The following is a 20,099-nucleotide window of genomic DNA, read 5'->3' as shown; positions in this document are numbered from 1 at the left end:
AAAGAATGGAAAGTTATTTTTAGAAATGTCAGCCCAAGATCAAATGTTCATGACCATAAGCCTCACGTGTCCCATGGCTTCTTAGAAGCCAGACTCGTGCATACGGGCACACTCCTGCCAGAAGGCCTCCAGAAACCCTGCAGATCTGGACCTCAGCTGTGGGGTGTGAGCTGGAGACCAAGGGAGCTGCTAACCAGAATCCCCAGAGATCTGATGAGCTACTGGAGACGGTATCACACGCTACCCTTGACTTCCAGTCAAGCAGTCAAGCATTTCTTTTCAAAATATGTGAGCTCATGATGCTTTTCTAAAAAGGGGTGAATGAATGAAGAGTAATATGGGAAGCTTGGTCCCATCTTGCTACTTAGAACTTTCCGTGGAGATGTGCGTAGATCTAATATGTTGGCCATCCTTGGTCAAGTACCAGTAGCATCTGAGTGGCATTTAGGGGCTGTGTTGTAAGAAAAATACATACCTTTACACAGAGATTTTCATTCAGTGTGGCAAGATGCGTACTCTGTGAGGGACATACGAGTAATGTGACCAACTTGGGGACCAGCGGATTCACATCTTTTGTTTTATTTTCATTCTCTCCCATGTACCCATTGAGTTTGAATTGACTTGTGCTAACTGGGCTGTCTCTTGCTCCCATCTGGGAACATTCAGGGAATGTTCGATGGAACTCCCTCTGTCTTGGTACTTTGCTGATGGTGGTGGGTTTCAGGAAGCCATCCAACATGCTGGTTTTCCAGTTTGTTCAAGTGGCAGGACAGTTGGAATTCAAGATGTCAGACATCATGAACTACTTAATATTGACAACTTCAATTCCTTGATAGAAGCTGAAATTAATTTTGCTGAGACAAGTAGAACAATCCACAAGGGTGGTTTCAAAGGTAGCTTTAGGTGGAAAAACTTTCACTTGAAAAATCTCAGTTTTTTCTGTGACTCGAGAAAAGACTTTCCGAGTGATGGGAGAACAGTTTGCTCCAACTTCAGAGAATGCCATCCCATTTCTTAGAACTTATGTTCCAACAGAAATGGAGCAGAAGACCTTCAAGTTCTTATTCAAGTATGCACAATACCGGTTGTCTTTCTGTATCTGAGATGATTATGTTAACCCTTTTGAAGTCTTAACCACTGTTTCTTATCCCATATAGGATCCTATAAATTCTAGTCTTACTTTTATGGGTACTTTAATGGTATCTGCCATGTAAGACTGTTTTATTTTTTAGTGGTTTCTTAGTGACAGTGCTGGAGACTCTCAGGAACCACTTTACCTTTAGCACAGTGGTTCCTGACCAGGGACAGTGCACACCGGAATCCTCGGGAGAGGCTTCTCAGAATATCCAGGGGCTGTGCCCCACCCTGCACCTGCTCAGTTAAAATCACCAGAAGTGGGGCTCATCCAGTATGAGCCCCCTAAACCAAAGAGATTTGCACAGCTGCTTAATAACCACCATTTGGAACCTTACTGATGAGAGAGGATCTTTAGGATCCTCCAAAGCTAAATGAGGGAAGTGAAAGTGTCAGAAAAATATATGATGCAAATACAGATTAGGGGAAGCAGAAGATAACTAATTTGGGTCATTACTAGGGCAGTCAGGGTTAGTGGAAATAATGTTACCTGGCCTCCGTTCTTTAAAGGGGACAGACAGCACCCTGGGCAAGGCGGGAGGTAGGGAGAAGGGAGAATTTGTAGTTAAACTAGTAAATGTATTTTTTCTTTTCAAACATGATCCATTTCATCGTTTTCCCTTTTTAGGGTACTTGTACAAGCAAATGTTCATTGTGAAGAAATTATAATTTTAGAAAATGGCTCTTCATGATCCTAGAAATCTGTTTCATTCAGGGAGGGATTTTAAGGGTAAGTTAGTTGAAAGAGAATTGGACCTAGATAGAAAATTGAAATTGCATGCTCAGTGACACACTCGAGCCCTTTCAGAAATTCTATCTCCATTCCCCTGAGCTCAAAATTAGAGACAATACTGCCTCTTTGAACATATCTCTGTTTAGAGGTTTAGAGGCATTAAAACTTCTGTTTTCTTTTCCTTTTTTCCAAAATCCTTCCTTTGCCTTTTTATTGTTGCATACCACTGAAGGTCAAGAAACAAAATTTCTCTAGGGACTTCTCTAAAATGATCAAGTTAAAATATAATGCCACGTGCTATCCACCTGCTTTTCTTAGGTATTAAACAATGTAGAGTATGTACATGCAAAGGGATCATGTCAGTGTTGTTAACTGCAATGAAAAGTTGACAGCAGCCTGCCACCTTTATCAGTCCCCAGTCAAGAGGAAAGGCACGATTTATTAAAGGAATAAATTAAATACCAGCAATGTAGTAGTACCCTCTATGAAATAGAAGATTAAGCAAGCATTAGTAAAGAGGATGTCAGTCTATATTTGTTATCAAGGAGATATGTGTATTTTGTTTTGAAAAAATAAAAATCCCAGAAAACAGCCTGTCTGGTTTTGGGTGAGATTTCAGCAGTAGCCCCCTGACTGATCACCTCTTTCCATTCTCGCTGCCCTCTAATCCATTCCTCACATAGCAGCCAAAGTGAGCTTTTTGAAAGAGACAAACCAGACTGTGCCACTCCATGGATTAAAGCCCTTCATGGGTTCGCCGTTGGTCTTAGACACCAGTGGAGGTTCGTTGTGGCCTCCTGGATCTAACGTGACCTGGCTCTTGCCCGCCTCTGCAGCCGCACTTTCTGTGACCTTTCCCTGCGTTTGCCTCCCGCTTCCTTTCAGTTCCTACTATGTGCCAAGCTCCCTCCACTCTAAGGCTCTTTAACACGCTGCTTGATCTGCCTAGAATGGTCTTACCCTAGAACTGCACCAGGCAAGTCCTTCTTCATCAGGCCTTAGCTCAAATGCCACCTCCTTGGTGAAATGCCTTCCTTCACCCTCATCAGTTATAACCATGGTATTCTGTTGTATTTTCTTCATAGCTCTTGACTCCTTGAAACTGTCCACTTGTTTATTGTGGATTTTCCCTATGAAGCTGCAAACGCCAGCAGGGCAGGGGCCTTGTGTGTCTTGTGCATCATTCTGCTCCCAGCCCTTCACTGCAGATAATCAAGGAACAGTCAATAAATACAGGAGGGAAAGTGCAGAAGGATATATACCCCAAAATACTAATAGTGATTATCGCTAGGGGAAGGATTTTGGGTGATTTTAATTGATTTTCTTTCTTTTTGTTCATTTGTATTTCCTAATTTTTCTGCAAAGATCATCTGTTACTTAGCTTATTCTTTATCAATTACCCGAGTGCTTAGCCAGGCTTCAGAAAGTGGTTTTAAGGATTATAGACAGTTGCAGAGGATGTGTTATCTACACACTTGACGCTGTGCAGTGGGTGCTGTACAAACATTCGCTGAATCCACTGAAGTGTTTATTGCAAGGGAAGACATTCCACCGAAAGTTCAGTCGTTAGCTGCCCACCCACGTCTCTGTGTGACGTGCACGCAGCAAGGTGCAGATGTACAGAGCTTTGTCTCCCAGGTTTCTGACCCTCATCCCCAGTTGTGTGCTTTTCTCTGGCAATCACGGAGTTATTTTGCTCCAGGGAAAATCCATTATAAACAGCAGCACATGGGGCACTGGAGTGTGATTTGCTTCAGTACACACTGCTTTTTTTCAGAGATAATGTGGGGCTTTTAGTTCCACATGTAACTGAGAGACTGGCTGAACTGTGTGCCTGTCTTCTAGGAAAAAAAAAAAAAATCTGTGCAGTGTATATATCCTTTCCAGGTTACTTGACTTTAACAGTAACTTGGCCAATAACGACTCTATTTTCTAGTAGCTTTATATTTTAGAAATTTAAGAGGCATAGTAATTATGGTCTTAAAATAGAAGTTATTTCTTTTGTTTGTTTTTTTCTGTTTATTAAAGACTGACCCTATAAATTTCCTCCCATTCATCTGAATGACTTAGAGCAGTTCTTCGGGCTATTAAGTACTTGAATGGTCATCCTTTTAGTCAGCAAAAACAGATTTTCCTTAGCTATGACACTGGGTGGTTGAAGTGCTAGCTCACTTGTGCAGTCCATAACCTATGTTTTAACTGTAATGTTACATTTTGGCAATCCACAAGTTGGGGGGTAAGGGAGGGAAGAAAGGAATCCAAGAGTAGAAAACTAGATGACTAATTTAGAAAAAGAAGCTATTGTCTCAAGTAACAAAATCATGTTTTTTTTTTTCACATGGATTTCCACTGTTTTACATTCAGAAGATTTGGTTAGCAGCAGAGCCCTATAATATTATGTACATTTCATATCTATGTGGCTTAAGTCTGACTGATATTCTTCCCAAATTTAGGTAAAGGCAGATAAGTGAGAGTGACAAAAACTTGTTTCTGTGATTTTGTATCACAAATGCCAAATAATGCATAGATAAAAATCGTTTTTCCTCAGTGCTCTGCAAGAGTAGCCCTGTGAGACATGTGCCAAGAGTTGGAGTCATTTAAGTTCAAAATCCCCTAATGGTATGGAGCAGCAATCCAGATTGCTTCTAGAGCAGTGTCCAAATGAACGATTGGTTAGAGCTGCCTTCCATCTGAAAATAGGCGCTGCTTGAAGAACAGCACTTCACACTATGACACGTGATCATTTCAGATTGCATGTGGTTCTAATAGCCCTCTTTAAAGACTGAAATATCTGGATGACTTTGAGGTCTCCTCACTCCCGGAGTTCTTCTTTAGTTTATATAGAGTTGCTTGATTTTTTTCTAAACCTCCTCCCAAACCCCTTCTGTGGCTTCATAGAAATGGGGTATATCCAGTGCAACCACCCCAGGATACATTCGATTAGAGGAACAGGGACAACTCTGAAGAAAAGGTGACTTACTCTAGTAGTTGGAATAGGGCCCCGAGAAAAAGCAAAGCTGTAGTGTGTGCAAATGTTGCTTGATGTGTGATGCCAGAGCAGGAGGACGGAGCCCAGGGACACCGGGCACCAGAAGGATGCCGCCTGCTTGGCTAAAAGACCCAGCAGTAGGGCCAGCTATTGTAAAGCCCCTCCGCCAGATGAACAGGGACCCTTCTCTGGTCACAATAGCCATTCACACTGAGCAGCCTCATTAAATATTCAGCCTGTGCTTCCGGCAGCTCATTAGGGCCGCAAGGAGCAGTGACGTGGATGCTGGAAAGCCGAGGGCCGGCCAGCATCGGGAGGCAGAGGCTGAGTGAGCTGCTGATGGCTTTTCTCTTCACTGCCTGTCCTATGATGACCAGTGTGTGCTCCCTGCTTTGCCTCAAGTACAGGTAAAAACAAAACAAAAAACAAGCAGATGACACTTGAGGGCTTCAGGACCTTGTCTCAGATGTCGTCTGGCAAGGGCCTCTGATTTTGAGTGCTTGCCCCCTTGCAGCCCTCTGACCTCTCTACAGAGCTGTCTGAGGCTTCGGGGACCTTTGCTAAGCACGAACAATGTGGTGCTATTGTGTACTTGGGCTGTTTGACGACTACATTTGTCGAGGTATGAGGTGTGGTTTTGAACTTGGTGCTGGAGGTTTAGAATAGCACATTATTTCTCTGTAACATGTCAAATTTAGAAATATTATGGGGTAATCCTAACAGTATGTGCAGCAGGTTTACTCTGTACCAAGTTTTCATGTATTGAGTAGTTCCATTCTAACCCTTTCCCTTTTAACTATCAGTTGCATATGGTTATAATAAAAAAATGAATATTCTTCAGCTGTTTGGGGCTCCTCTAATAGGCTGAATGTTGTCCTCCTTGTATTTTGTTACTTTTACACGGGTTTGCCCTCGGTTCTGTGTGATGTTTAAAACTGGGAAATTCTGTGCAAGAAGAATTGAAAAATGACGGATTCAGAAAAAGTGTATGTTACTGTTTACATGTTTTTCTTTCATCTATACAGAAAATGCTTTCAGACTGCTCATTTCTACGTGGAAGATAGCAATTCGCCTCGTGTGGTCCCCAATGAAAGTATTCCCATTATTCCTATTCCTGGTAAGTAAGACACCACTCTTATTTCCAGCAGGCTAATTGCTTTTCTCTTTTATTCTCAGTTTTATGTGATAGCCATGACAAAATATTTTTATAGCCGTTTTAAAGCTTGCTCCACCTTAGAGATCCTTAACTAAGGGTAATTTAATGAAATCTTTGCTCCTTTACATATCTGCAAAGTAATAAAAATCCTCTTCCAAGAGGAACAAGTACCTGAGTTAATATGGTATAGAGTCACATGCAGGAAAGGGAAGTGACAGGTAAAAAAAAAAAACAGAAAACATACAAAAAACAAGTATACTCTACTTGGACTAAATTTCATTTGGATAGGCAATTTGTGCTTATTGCATTGTTAAATATGACACTTTTTTTTAAAGGTGATTTTTCTTCTAAGATTCTTTACTCTGAAAATAATATATCTTAATATTGGAAGTTTTGGTTCTCAGAATGTTTGTGTGGAAGTCTGTCACATTATTGGTCTGATGTATTTTTCATTTGTCCTTGGGTAAAAAGATAAAACACTTAGTGTTAGTGGTAGGGATTGGTGGAGTTACACTGCAGTGAATCCTGGCAAACGCCATAGACATTTGGAAGTTCAGCAGTGGGTTAGGTGTAATTGATAGGATGTGGGATTTGAACATCTCACCACCATTTTTATTTGGCATCCCTTCCCTTTTGCCAGATTTGAACTTTGTACCTCTGGGTTTCATTATGTGCTTCTAAATACCCATCTTCAGATATCCTAGATACATCTCTCCCCTTGACGTTATTTTTTGCTTTTCTGCACCCATCCTGCTTGTCTGTCTCCTTCTCTATAACATTTTCCAGCAACTAATATGGTACATATTTTGCTCGTCTGTTAGCTCCTCCCCCACTAGAATGAGAGCTTCATAAGGACAAGTGGCTACATCCTCAGTGCTGGCATAATTCCTGGCACATGTTAGATACTCTTTAACTCCATGAGTGAATGAATGAATGTCAGCAGAACTTCCTTAAAGTTCTTAAAAGGTCACGGCTGTGAAACTCAGAGGTACAGTCATTCTTTGGGTACCAAAAAGAAATGGTTCTGTTGTTTGCAGATTGTCACTAGGTATGGTTATGGTTGGGGACTTTAGTGGCCCCTTATGTGTCTGTATATGTTAAGTCACTGGATATTGCTGGGATTGTCCATGTTCTCTGTCCTAATTCTAGTCAGCTTTTCTCAACAGAAAAGTCTCTTACTAAGTTCCTACTGCATCATTTTGTGGCTGCGAAATGATTCCTGTACAGATGGGATAGGTTTTGTGTTGCTGTACGTTCTCTGCTAATCCCAGCCCTTTATCCTTGGTGAAGGAAACTGCACTGTTCCTTTGAGAGGAGAGGAAGCAGACAGGAATCATCAGTCTTCATCAGCATGAAATAAGTAGATTCATTGAATCTACCAGATTTACACAATAGCATGCATATATTCATTTTCCTCTTGCATCACCTAGAATATGTGTTGACCACTGGAAAATTCCTGGCAGCCGCTCTCCCCTCTGACCTCATTTGTCTGACAAACACAGTTGTTGGGTGACTGTACAATTGAAATCCATCTTTAAAAGGTTAAATGGTGAAATACTTCTTGGGCTGTTTTTTAATTTTTATTTTCTTTTACCACTGGATTAAGAATCAGAAAACCCAGGATCTTGCTTCGCCTCCACCGTGAAACTGTTGGTCAGTGCCTTAACCTCTGTGAGCCTTAGTTTCCAGAATCCATAAAGTGAACAGGATTGCCCGCCCTCCTTGACACTTGAGGCAGCTGTAAAGATCACATGAGATGATGTGTGTAAAAGCACTTTGGAATCCATAAATTAAGTCAGAAGTGTAAACTGTTGAAACTTTCCTTCCCAAATGATGGTATCCCAGTAGTCATGCAGAGAGAGCATTTGCACGGCTCTGTTGTGAAACCTTCCCTAATACTGAACTACATACACTGGATGTGCCCCACCTTGCCCTGCTCTTCTTTGATTTGGGCTGTAGAGCTTTGTTTTTTCTTTTTAAAAAAAAATTTATTTCAGAATATTATGGGGGTACAGACGTTTTGGTTACAAAAATTGCTTTTGTACTGTTTGAGTCAAAGCTGTACGTGTGCCCATCACCCAGATAGTGTGCATTGTATCTGTTAGGTGTGAATTTACCCATCTCCTCCTGCCCTCCCACCTGCTTGATTTCTGACGAATGTTATTTCCATATGTGTGCATAAGTGTTGATTGATTAGTGCCAATTTAGTGGTGAATACATGTGGTATTTGTTTTTCCATTCTTGTGATACTTCACTTAGAAGAATGGTTTCCAGTTGCATACAGGTTAATACAAGAGGTATTCACCATTTTTTATGGCTAAATAGTACTCCATGGTGTACATATACCACATTTTATTAATCCACTCATGTATTGATGGGCACTTGGGTTGTTTCTACTTGTGATTGCGAATTGTGCTGCTATAAACATTCGACTGCAGATGTCTTTTTTTATACAATGTCTTCTTTTCATTTGGGTAAATAGCCAGTAGTGGGATTGCTGGATCAAATGGTATGTCTACATTTTTAGTTCTTTGAGGCATCTCCATACTACTTTCCATAGAGGTTGTACTAGTTTGCAGTGCCTCCAACAGTGCATGAGTGTTCCTATCTCTCTGCATCCACGCCAGCATTTGTTTTGGGACTTTTTGGTAAAAGCCATTCTCACCGGAGTTAAATGGTATCTCATTATGGTTTAAAGATGTGTATTTCCCTGATGATTTAGAAATGTTGAGCATTTTTTCATATGTTTGTTGGCCATTAGTTTTTCAATTCACTGGAATCCTCTGAAAATGCCATACACTGTGCCTGCCTTGCTCCACCTCTGAGGAGAGGTGTCTTAGACCAGAAATTGCTTTTAAATGTTTTCTGCTTCCTTTCCCAGCTACCTATTTAATTACCAAGTGTAATGCAACCCTAAGGCATTTGTTTAAATGTGTGTTTTTCTCCCCTTTTAAATGTGAGTTTCTCCTAATTCATACGCACTGGTAGGATAAGTATATGGAAAGAAAATGTCTTCAGATTCTCCACTGACTCAGAAATCCATGGTGTTTAGTTCTACCTCACTTAGCACAGGAGATGCATTCTTGATGAGTTGTAACACGTTTGTAAAAATGAATTATTTTAAATGTTGTAAGGCGGTGTGATGTTAAAGGACTTCCCTAGTCAAACCATGAGGGAGGCTAATCTTTCTCTATTTTCTCAGGTTTTCACAGATAGCATGGTCTTAGTAGGGGCACACCTAAACAAACGAGCGTACTTCACCCTTAACTGGGAAAGAGTTACCCTCAATGACCTTTCCTAAAAGAGCTTTCAGCTTGATGACTATCTCTTATTTTTCTTAAAACCCCACAGTCCTATTTAATAATTATATTTATAAAATATTTTAATTCATGAAGCTCTTTTAACAATCTGTTATTCTGTTTATACTTATGGTTTCTTCTGGTTGTAGCAGTACAACTGTGTCTTACATAAGGAAAACATAATTTTTAATAAATTCCTGAGTTATTTTCACTCTATTAAAGCTTTCACCACAATTCTTCTTTAATGGAGATTATTTTAAATGATTTACCTTAGAAATTATCTAATTGTTCTTATTTCTGTAAATAGTATGAGATTTATAGAGCTCTTATGGAATATGTATTCTGCCCATTCAATCTCAGTTACATTTTATACTTTCTTAAAACCTAGTAACAAAAGTATTGGGCCCCAGATTTATCAACTTATTTTATCACTTGAGCATTTCATTTTCTGGAAGTGATTTTTTTAAAAAAGATATTTCCAGACAACCACCAGTAAACTGAACCATTATATTGGTTAAAAATGTGAGCAACAGGGTAAGATTGAAAAATCACGTACCAAACTATTACAAAACTAGAGCTCCAGGGTCATCACTGTAGAATATGTAATAATATACTTTGTTGCTAGAACTAATTTTACAGTTAGCCTTTTAAAAAAATATCATCATTATTTATTTTCACTATAGTCCTATAGAGACAGATGCATTGATATCCCCATTTTACAGAGGAATAAACTGAGATTCAGAGATATTATTTAATTAGCTGAAGGTTACATAGCTCAACAGTGGCACTAACATTGGAATTCTCTGTGTGACTTCAAAGCACAGATGCTTGGAAACGGCTCTGTCACCTCTTGGCATGCTACTGTGACAATTTTGATATCTCAAGATTTCAGATTCCTCATTTGGATATTGTTTCATTAAATCAAGGCATTTTCAAATACATGTGAATATTCTCCTTAGTTTTTTCTGACTTCTTGATCGTTGTGTCTTTCACTAGCACTGGCCATTTGCTTCTCCATTACATTTTCTTCTGTCTTCCTGGAGGGAGTTTCATAATTTTGGGGTTGAAGGTTCCTCCATATTAAAAAATCTCCCCTCTCATCTCTATTGTCTAGTTACTTTTGTTCTCTTCCTTCTTAAGAAAAAGATTTTCAATCCAGTAATGCTTCCATTCCCTGTGCAAAGACAGGTCTGTGTGATTTAAATGACTTAGGAATTCACAGACATGTTGAATACTCCACAAATTGAGACACTAAATCAGCAACTTTTGAATGATTCTGCTGTGGTTAAAATTCGTAAACAAACAAGCTCTTATCATTAAATCCCAAAGCATAAGTGGAATCAGTAAGTTACACTGACTTTTGAAAAGTATTATAACACAGGCAAGCAATTAAGGAAAGCTGCTAACTTTTTGATACTTATCCCTTGGAGACAGCAGTTTATAGAACTTACTGAAGAACTTTGAATTATTGATTTTTGTAATTCTAACTGAAGTTTAGTATCTTCAGTATGTTCTTGTGGTTTAATATAGAAAAGACAGTCTTTTAAGAGAGATTTTTTTTTTCCTGGTCTCACCTACACTTAAGGAAAATGTGGACATGCTAGAGACTGGTGGCTGAGGTTAGATATGTTAGAACTCATAATACAAGAGTATTTATCTAGCAAGAGTGAAGTGCTTTTGAGGTTGGTTTCCAATCCCATAAAAATGAAATCAGTTCTTTTTTTTTTTTTGTTTGTTTGTTTTTGGAGACAGGGTCTCCCACTGTAGCCTCAAACCCCTGAGATCAAGCAATCTTCCTGCCTCAGCCTCCCAAGGACCACAGCCACGTACCACCAGGCCTGGCTAATTTAAAAAAAATTTTTTTTTTTGTAAAGATGGGTCTCATTATGTTGCATGGGCTGTTCTCAAACTCCTGGCCTCAAACAATCCTCCCAAGATGCTGGGATTTCAGGTGTGAGCCACCACGCCCAGCCAACGTCAGTTCTTTTATCAGGAAGATTTTTGAAGTGTAGTGTCTGCTCCATGTATGATGTATGAGAAAGCAGGGGCGGGGGGAGGGTAAGTTAAACTGACATGCAAAATGAAAGGGGCTTTGACTCTTAATATTTTTTACTAATGTTGTTCCATGGTTACTGGTTTCCTACTGTTACTGTGTGAGGATAAAGCACAATTGAATGCAGCAACCCAGCTGTCAGTCCCTTCATATGCTTTCTATCTTCTAAAATACTGAAGTGGTCATAAAGTTCTATCTTTAAGATCCACGTTATTCTTAACATTGACAAGTACTTTTAAAAATCTGGTAACCTTCTTTTGAAACAACAAACTCAAATAATACTTCTGTTGCAGTTATTAATGAAGCACTACAAACGTCTGTCATCTACAAATTATGTTCACTGTATTGTACTACTTATTCTTTTAGACTTTCATTTACATAAACTTTTTAAAATCAGGAACTTAGCTAATGAAATTAACCTGTTTATAGAGCATATTGAAAGAGCTTTCCAAATGTACAAATTGTCAAACACAAATGTCCTTACAAATGCTTTTCTCTGGAAATTAGAAAATCTAACTTTCTAATAAAAGCATTACAAAACAAAATGTCGCTGCTAACCACTAGCTTAGAAATCAGAAATGATTCATGCCTTTCCAGCAGTTAAAATACATCTTAATAATTTGAAGGTCACTGGCTTCAGCAGGGTGCCAGAATATAAAGGCGTTTTAAACGTGCAGTTTAAAACCCTTGGGATTAAACCAACCTTGTTGGCATATTTTATTTATACAGAGATTATCTCCAAAGGAGATTCATTGGTCTTTTGACTATAATGAAGCCCTTTCTTTATTGACTTCATTGTGTTGTAAATGAAAAGAGATTTCTTTTTATGGCAGGAAATAAAATGTTCCAATCTCCACAACACTCCTTGCATCCTAAGAGTCTGATTTAGACAAAAATCTATTTGTTGTGTCCTAACTCAGGAACTACAGTCTTGATAATGTTCTTTTATTCCATATTTGCTTTATCTTCCTAAGTTGAAACAGAGGTGTTACCACGCACTAAGAGAGGCCTGAACTTGGCCTCTGGGAGGCTGAGAGCGCAGACAGGAGAGGAGCCGAGTTCCAGAAATTGAGGTCTGTCCACCAGAGGTGTGGTTCCCGGGACCTGATGACACCCAGTCATGGGGACCGGAGGCCGGGCCGAGGGTAGGAGAGCAGGAAAGGTCTGAGCAGCACTGATTTGAGCCGAGTACTATGATAGCGCTTTTGTGTTCTCCGTGCCCAGGGAGATTGGTTGGAATTTGGGATAGGGTCGAGAGATCTGCTAAGGGTTAAGTGAATTTTACAGGGATTGTTCGCAGAGCCAGTGACTTAAGGACCTCTGGAATCTTAACAATATTTGCACATATATGCCCACACACTTCCAGAGGAAGCAAGAAGGGATCTTTTCTTAAACAGACCGTAAGCCAGTCAGCCCCAGCAGCTAAGCATCTTGACAGGAAGGTAAATGCTGTGACACTGTATTTACCAGGCATCAAGGTGACCAGTCGTCCAAGGTGAATTTTCCAGGTAACTGAAGCTTACCCTTAAAGGCAAAGCATATCGTTTCAGTCTTTTTTCATTAGAACATTTCTTTCAAATGTACGGTCTGGGCGGGGGGTGATACAACATGGAAGAACCAAGGCTTTGGCGTTGGCCTGGCCCTATCACTTGGTAACGACAGTGGGCCTTGGGCGAGCTCCTTGATCTCTTAGCCAGAGTTTCCTCATCTATGAAATGGGAGTAATCACAGTCCCCAGATCATAGGGCTGTGTGTGTAAATCAAGTAGTACCTAACAGGAAACCATAATTATGAAATATTTACTAAAATGCCAAGCAGGCTTTTGAGTACTTATGTTATCTTATTTACTTTTAATAACACTTTGAAGTGGGTAGTATTATTCCCATTTTACAGATGAGGAAAGGGCCTCCCAGAGACATGAAGTCACACAGTCTGGCTCTGGCTTTTCCATTCATACCTTTGCCTCTGGGTGCCTGGGACACAGGTCGCATTCCATCAGTAGTGCTGATGAAAAGGACAGCTACCCAATTTTACTGAGTTACAGGCTAACAGCCCCACCACTGAGCAGTGTGCCGAGGCTGGGCCCTCTGAGCGGCTCCTTCCTGTGGTGTGTGTTCAGGGACAGCCTTGGCTGCTGATTTTTCCCTTCTAATATGAAACCAAAAATTGCAAAAAAGAAAGCTAACTTTTTCTCTGGGCTAGGCCCAATGGCTCATGCCTGTAATCCCAGCACTCTGGGAGGCCGAGGCAGGAGGATCGTTTCAGCTCAGGAGTTCGAGACCAGCCTGAGCAAGAGCAAGACCCCGTCTCTACCAAAAATGGAAAAAATTAGCCAGTCAACTAAAAATAGAAACAAAAAATTAGCCAGGCGAGGTGGTTCGCGCCTGCAGTCCCAGCTATTCGGGAGGCTGAGGCAGGAGGATTGCTTAAGCCCAGGAGTTTGAGGTTGCTGTGAGCTAGACTGACACCACGGCACTCACTCTAGCCCAGGCAACAAAGCAAGACTCTGTCTCAAAAAAAAAAAAAAAAAAAAAAGCAAGCTAAAAACTTTTTCTCTTTTTATTTATCTCTGTCATTCCTTAAGATTAAAAGAAAGCAAATTTAGCATATATGAGTAAGTTAGAAGCCTAAAGTGTCAGTGATTTCCTTCTAATAGTTCTGAAGATGCAAGTACAACAGAGACATAGCTGTGGATTTTGGAAAGAGCTTTTCCGTATGTTCGAATGCACTGTTCTTTATTTCCTATACTGTTACGTTTGAGGTCAACATTATCTTAGCTTTGGTGCTTCCTTCTCAGTGGAAGTTTCTGTCATCCATTCACCCTCTTCTAATGCTTTGCTTTTGGTACCTGCAAGCCAGAGACTAATTTCAAGCTTCATGAGAAGTGGTACATGAGGAAGCGTCTTTGTGCATTGACCAAAGTAAAAAGGCATCTTACACAGTTTAATTCTAACCACAAAAAGCTAAAATCTTGGAACTAAGCATAAGTAATAATATTTAATAACAATAAGCCTTCTCTTCAAATCCTGATTCTCAGTTGATTATACTGAATAACTTATAATGGAGTGATTTAGTGATAATGGTAGTGGTCTTATTTTTGGCTAATTTAAACTTTTGGTATTTGAAATTCTTTAAGTAAAAATATTGGTATAAAATTATAAAGTAATATTTTATCAGATTAACCAAGATATTCTGTTTAACTCCTTGTTCTTCTTGAAATGGTGGTGCTTTGAGAATGAAGACAAACAATATATCACACTACACAGGAACACAGGCTTTGGGTTCAGTAGACCTAGGTTCAAATCTCAGCTCTGCCACTTAACTAATTGTGTCTTTTTGGATGAGTTCCCACTCTCTCCTTATGTGTATTGTGATACCATATTCCCTTCACCTGGTTCTTGTAAAGATAAATCTTTGAAAAGCATTAAGTTCAATCCGTGGCAACCAGTAAGGACTTAATAATATTCATCTCTTCTCCAACACAAATGTTGCCCTTGGTTAGAGACCATCTCCTAATATGTGGCTGAGTACTAGGTTTTCAGAAAATGCTTCATCCAGTGGCTTCTCATTCTATCTCTGAGAGCAATCTTTACCTTTGGTCTTCAGCCGGCTTCCTCTGCTGTTCTGAACTTGTTTTCTCAACTGTAAGATGGGTATGAAAATAGTACCTATCTCTTAGAGTATATATTAATATATGTAAAGTACATAGAAAGTGCCTGGCCTACTTAGTGCTGCTAATATTCTCTGCAATCTTTAATGTAACTCAGATGTGTAGGTGGAGATAACATCTTATAGATGGATATCTTCTTAAAACACATAAGATCTTTGCAGATAAAAACTGAGCAAATCGGTTCTCTGATGCTGTCCTAATTGCTTAGCCTTCTGCTAGCTACATTAATTTTATAACTCTCTGGTTTATGTTGAGAGAATTTAATAGAAAAACTATGGAGAGGAAAACAATTAGGACTTCTAATTAGTCATGGACTTATATTCATCTTAATATAGAGAAAAAAGGATGTATGAACCCCCGGCTATTTATCTTAATTGAAAGGCAAATAATGCGTTATCTGGGTAGCTGACAGTGGTGGGCACAGCATGCATCTCTATGTATATCTGCCTGTCTGGTAGTTTTATGATGCTGTCTGTGGTGCCTGGAAACCCAGAGGGTGTGGTTACGTTTCCTTGGATAAAGATGCAAATTAGAGAGACCAGTGAGTCATATATTTCCATGATTATCATACTGAGCTCTGCTAGATTTTTGCTGCATCTAGCCATGGGGGTAGCAGGCATACTGATTTCTGGGCATGTGTGACATTAGCTTGGAAATTACAGTTGAGCAATTTGCAGGAAAAAATAATAAATTGTTAACCTGAAAGTATTTCTTTTAATGATTTAAGGTAGGCTATGGCCTTTCAAATGCTGCAGTTTTTACCTTGCAGAATAAAATAGCTCTAAAGCTGACATGCTTTTTCTTACTTTGAACTAGAGTCCATGTCCTTAATCATGGCTAAGTTTCTTGGGAATCTAAAATTCTAAATTACCTAAATTATCATTATGGAATTACTGTTGCTCTTTACCTATGACACTATTAAGCATGTTACTCCACCATTGAAAACTGTTGTATCTTTCATGTCTACATAAATAGAAGAGAACTGCTGTAGTCTATATTCTAAGGTGTTTGTGGTGTTTGTTACTCACTTAGCCTCTTGTTTGAAATTGAGTTTATCCTTGGATTAATCTTTTGGAGACTCGCCAACTTTGTACATCTTAACCCTTTTCTCAACTTAACCTGAGATTATTTCATGGCCATTGATCACTATTGTAGAATTAGCTTACTTCTAAACCTTTTAAGTGAAGTGATCAGATAATTTTGGAAATTTTTCTTGAACTGTGCATTCTGCTAAATATTCTGGAGAAACATTTTGGCTCTGCTTACTCTGTTAATGCTGGTTACATCATGGGAGCTATAGATTTCTTGGGCATGCAAAATGATTGCATATTCATGAACATCTTCAATTCTGAAATATTTGTAAATAACTTGGCAATTTTTTTTCATAAGGTTGCCTATTAAAATGATTAGGACTTTAATTGTTCACACAGAAAGAATTTGTGCTTACAGAGCATCACCAATTTGATAAGTAACATTTCTATGCTAAGCAACTTGGATTATGAACGTATAAGTCACCTTCCTTAAACAAAGTATAAGAGATGCTATTTTCCGCTTAAGAATGATTCAAGTTTGAAAATGTCAATAGATGCAAAAAGCCACCCTAGAGCTTTGCTCTCTCGAAAGAAAGAAGAGAAGGAATGACATAGTCAATGTTAACTGTCACCAGATGAAGAGAAATCAGATTGTCAGGCCTGGATCTATAAAATTCTTGCCAAAGTAGGACCTCATTTACACATACAGATCTTCATACCCTTTGCTAAGAAAAGCATCTGTGGCAGTTTAGATGTTTGTGCGTTTGCCAAAGATCTTTCACTCTGAATAAAGTAAATGTCATGTCTGTTGTTTATCTCAAATTCAGCAGAGTATTTTTAAAAGGAAATATTTGCGGGGGAGGGTCGAGAGAGAAGGGAGGAAGGAGGTTGGGGAGCTCCAGTTAGTTGGGTGTGGCTGTTTTACAGAGGTACTCAAGTTATCAGACAAGATCTGGATAAATAGGCTTAAAACTGTACTTTGGGCTCATGAACTGAAAGTGTCCTTTTGAAGTGACAACACTACAGTAAATTGGAATGTGGAGTCTTCCTGAATCTGTACCTAGTCTGTCAACACCAAAAAAAATCCAGTTAATTCAGTCAAACTGATTATTTGGCATCCTGTAGACACAGCTGTCTTGAGCTAAAATTTTGAACACTTAAAGATAGATGGCATTGTACCCGGAGCCAGCTGGTACAATGGCATCTATCTGTAATTGTGTATAAAAGATTGCTTAGATTTCTACAAGATTGGAAATAGAACTTAATTGCTCCAAGTCCAAGCCCGACCCCATTGAATAGCAATTTTCTAAAAAGCAGAAACAAAAAAAAACCAGGTTGTGATAAAATTTCTTGGCAAATATAGGTACCTTTGATAAATTCAGACTGCAAAGAGTATGATGTGGTAATCTAACTATGTAAATTGCCATGAATATAAAAATTAAAGGGAATTCTCTGTGTACCTTTTTTCAAAACCGTATTTTAACCTGGCTTATAGACATTCAAAGTCATAATGAGATCCTAATGTAAAGTAAATCCTGAGACTTTTCTTCATGACATGTATTTCAGGTGATACAATTAATCATATCACTCTTTGCAAAAAATCAAATATTTGTCTTAGATAAGTGTGATTTGCTTTATCAGTGTCATTTGTTTTATGGAAGTATTCTGTGTGACTTTGAATATCATTTTATTCCCCCAGATGACATGGAAGCCATTCCTGTCAAACAGTTTGTTAAACACATCGGTGAGCTCTATTCTAATAACCAGCATGGGTTCTCTGAGGATTTTGAGGTAGGTTTCAAAACTGGAAATTAATTTCCAGAAAACCCTTACTTTACCGAGATTTTTGTAAACTTGAACTGAATCTATTCGAAGTATAACAAAACAGTAACTGTGGGAAGTAGAGATCGTTTTTCTTTTCACTTGTAATTTTAGTGAAATGTAAAAGATTTATATGATCTGAAGGGAAACCAGAGTATCACTTGTAATTTTAACTGGCATTCCTTTCCCAGTAAACTTAGGTGAAAGTGAGTTGGTTGTACTTGTCATGAACACAGACTTAGTGGTTGAAAAGAGGCAAACTGGTGAGGATTGTCTTTCAGATTCTTTCCTCATCTTAATTCTAACCAGGAACAAGAGTCATAATGCAAAGCTCCCTAATTCCATGGCTTCTCTGCGATGCACGTGGTGTAGCAGAGACGGCAGGTTTGAAACTCGATGCTGGCTCCACCAGTAGTGAGCTTTGTAATCGCTGGGCCAATCCCTTCATCTCTGGTCCCCAGTTTCCCCATTTAAAAAGTGCCACTAATGTTATCCACATCCTAAAGTTGTTAAAAAAAAAAATAAATGATTAACATCATTGAAAGTGCTGGGTTAATTGTTAAGAACCAAGCAAAGGTTGATTGTTGCTGTTTTCATTATTATTAATCCTTGGAGAGAAGACGTGGGTTAACACAGCCTTCTGATTTTAAGAACTGGTGTGTAGGAAACAAGGTAGAGAGCGGCACGCACCACCCTGCCAACTCTGGGTGCCGTGCCAGTTCAGCAGTGACAGGGTGTCAATGAGGAGCTATTAAACAGACTGCCCTTTTCTTCACTGAGGCGCTTAACTAAGGCGCATCTCTGGCAGCAAGAGTTGTGCCGAGGAGGCCAAGTTTTCATGGCAGCTCAGCTGTCTTCTAGCTTTGTGGATAAGTGGGTTCCTTTCTCTGTCTCATTTCTGCTTTAAAATGGAAATGATGATGATGATGATGATGATGCTAGCCTGCCCACCTCTTTTAACAAAATTGGTTATGGGGCTCCAATGAAGTAATGGAAGGTAAGCACTTTGGGATCGTGTAGGAGTTATACAGCTGGAAGGTGCAATTATCTTGCATGAACAATGAGAAATAAAAAGAAAACTATAAGCCCCTGTCTCTATGCAAATTTGGAATCCCCAAAGGCTATCATAAAGGCAATTATATTGACAACTTGTTTTAAATTAACTCTTTCTCTTAGTTTTTTGTTAGTTTTGGTTGGGCTTTTTTTGTTTTTTTGTTTCTTTAGCAAAGCAAAAGCAAAGGTGATGATAGAAAGAACCTCTGATTTATTCTGCAAAGTCATATGTTTTTATGGAGCAAACTAAAGCATGTCAAGTATTTAATGCCGCTATTAGATGCTCACCAAGAAAAGGTGCCTATTGAACTACAAAGAACATGGTTTAAGTCAAACATTTTGTATTCATGAGGACAGCAAATGTGTGTGGTGTTAAAGTGATTTAGTTCAATTGACTGTTGGCTGGATGACTGAGCAAGAATATTGAAGCATTTAACAACGTTGATGGTATTCAGGACAAACATTTATCCTCTAGAGAGCAGAATTTGATCAGGATGATCAAATGCAACTCCGGTTTCTCAATTATTTATGATTTGAGACCCCAGTGCTATTCATCACAGCTGGTTTTGACACCATTTAATTATTCAAAATAGCCAGCTACACCCCTGTAAACTTGATCTGACTTAGAATGGGCTTTGCTGCATCAAAATCATGCCTGTTAACAAATCCTGGGCATCTGTACCCTATTTCTATCCTTAAAAAAAAAGAAAGAAAAGAAATACAGTGGCTAAAAAGCTTCAGTCGCCTACATTGAACTTTCCAGTTTAAGTATTATTAGCTGATAGTTACAGCAGTGTACTAGGGGAGGGCAGGCAGGAAGGAGGCATTGTTCCACTGTTAGCATTTCACAATCTATCCTGGTTTGAAAGGTTTAAAATCAGAGCTACTCAGAATGGGAAGAATATCCTTTCTTCTGAAACAAATAGCAAAGCAGCCACATGAAGGGGAGAATAAGGTGCTAGAAAAGCTCACCAACACACTGTCACCTTACAAGAAAGTGAAAATTGTAAGTATTTTAAAATAGTAATGCTCCTCTTTTGGTAACTCTGCTAAAAGGGAAAACTGTAATAGGCTACATGAGAAACTATTAAGGCTATTTTATAAACAGAGTTAATAACAGGCTATATACGAGCGAGCAGAGAGATTTTGTGTAATAATAA

General features: G+C 39.1%; 1 protein-coding gene across 2 annotated transcripts in view; it reads left to right on the top strand.

Annotated features, from left to right (window-relative positions):
• The window catches only part of PTPRG (protein tyrosine phosphatase receptor type G), a 667,952-nt gene that overhangs the window by 605,751 nt on the left and 42,102 nt on the right, over positions 1-20,099 (top strand). For both annotated transcript variants that reach the window (XM_045530961.1, XM_045530962.1), the window contains 2 exons: positions 5,882-5,973; positions 17,765-17,856. In XM_045530961.1, coding sequence (XP_045386917.1) covers positions 5,882-5,973; positions 17,765-17,856 — 184 coding nt within the window. The remainder of the gene's footprint in view (positions 1-5,881; positions 5,974-17,764; positions 17,857-20,099) is intronic.

Source organism: Lemur catta, chromosome 18 (genome assembly GCF_020740605.2).
Source record: "Lemur catta isolate mLemCat1 chromosome 18, mLemCat1.pri, whole genome shotgun sequence".
In the NCBI taxonomy this organism is placed as follows: Eukaryota; Metazoa; Chordata; class Mammalia; order Primates; family Lemuridae; genus Lemur; species Lemur catta.
Note: the sequence above shows the minus strand (reverse complement) of the source record. Positions and strands in the feature narration are given on the sequence as shown.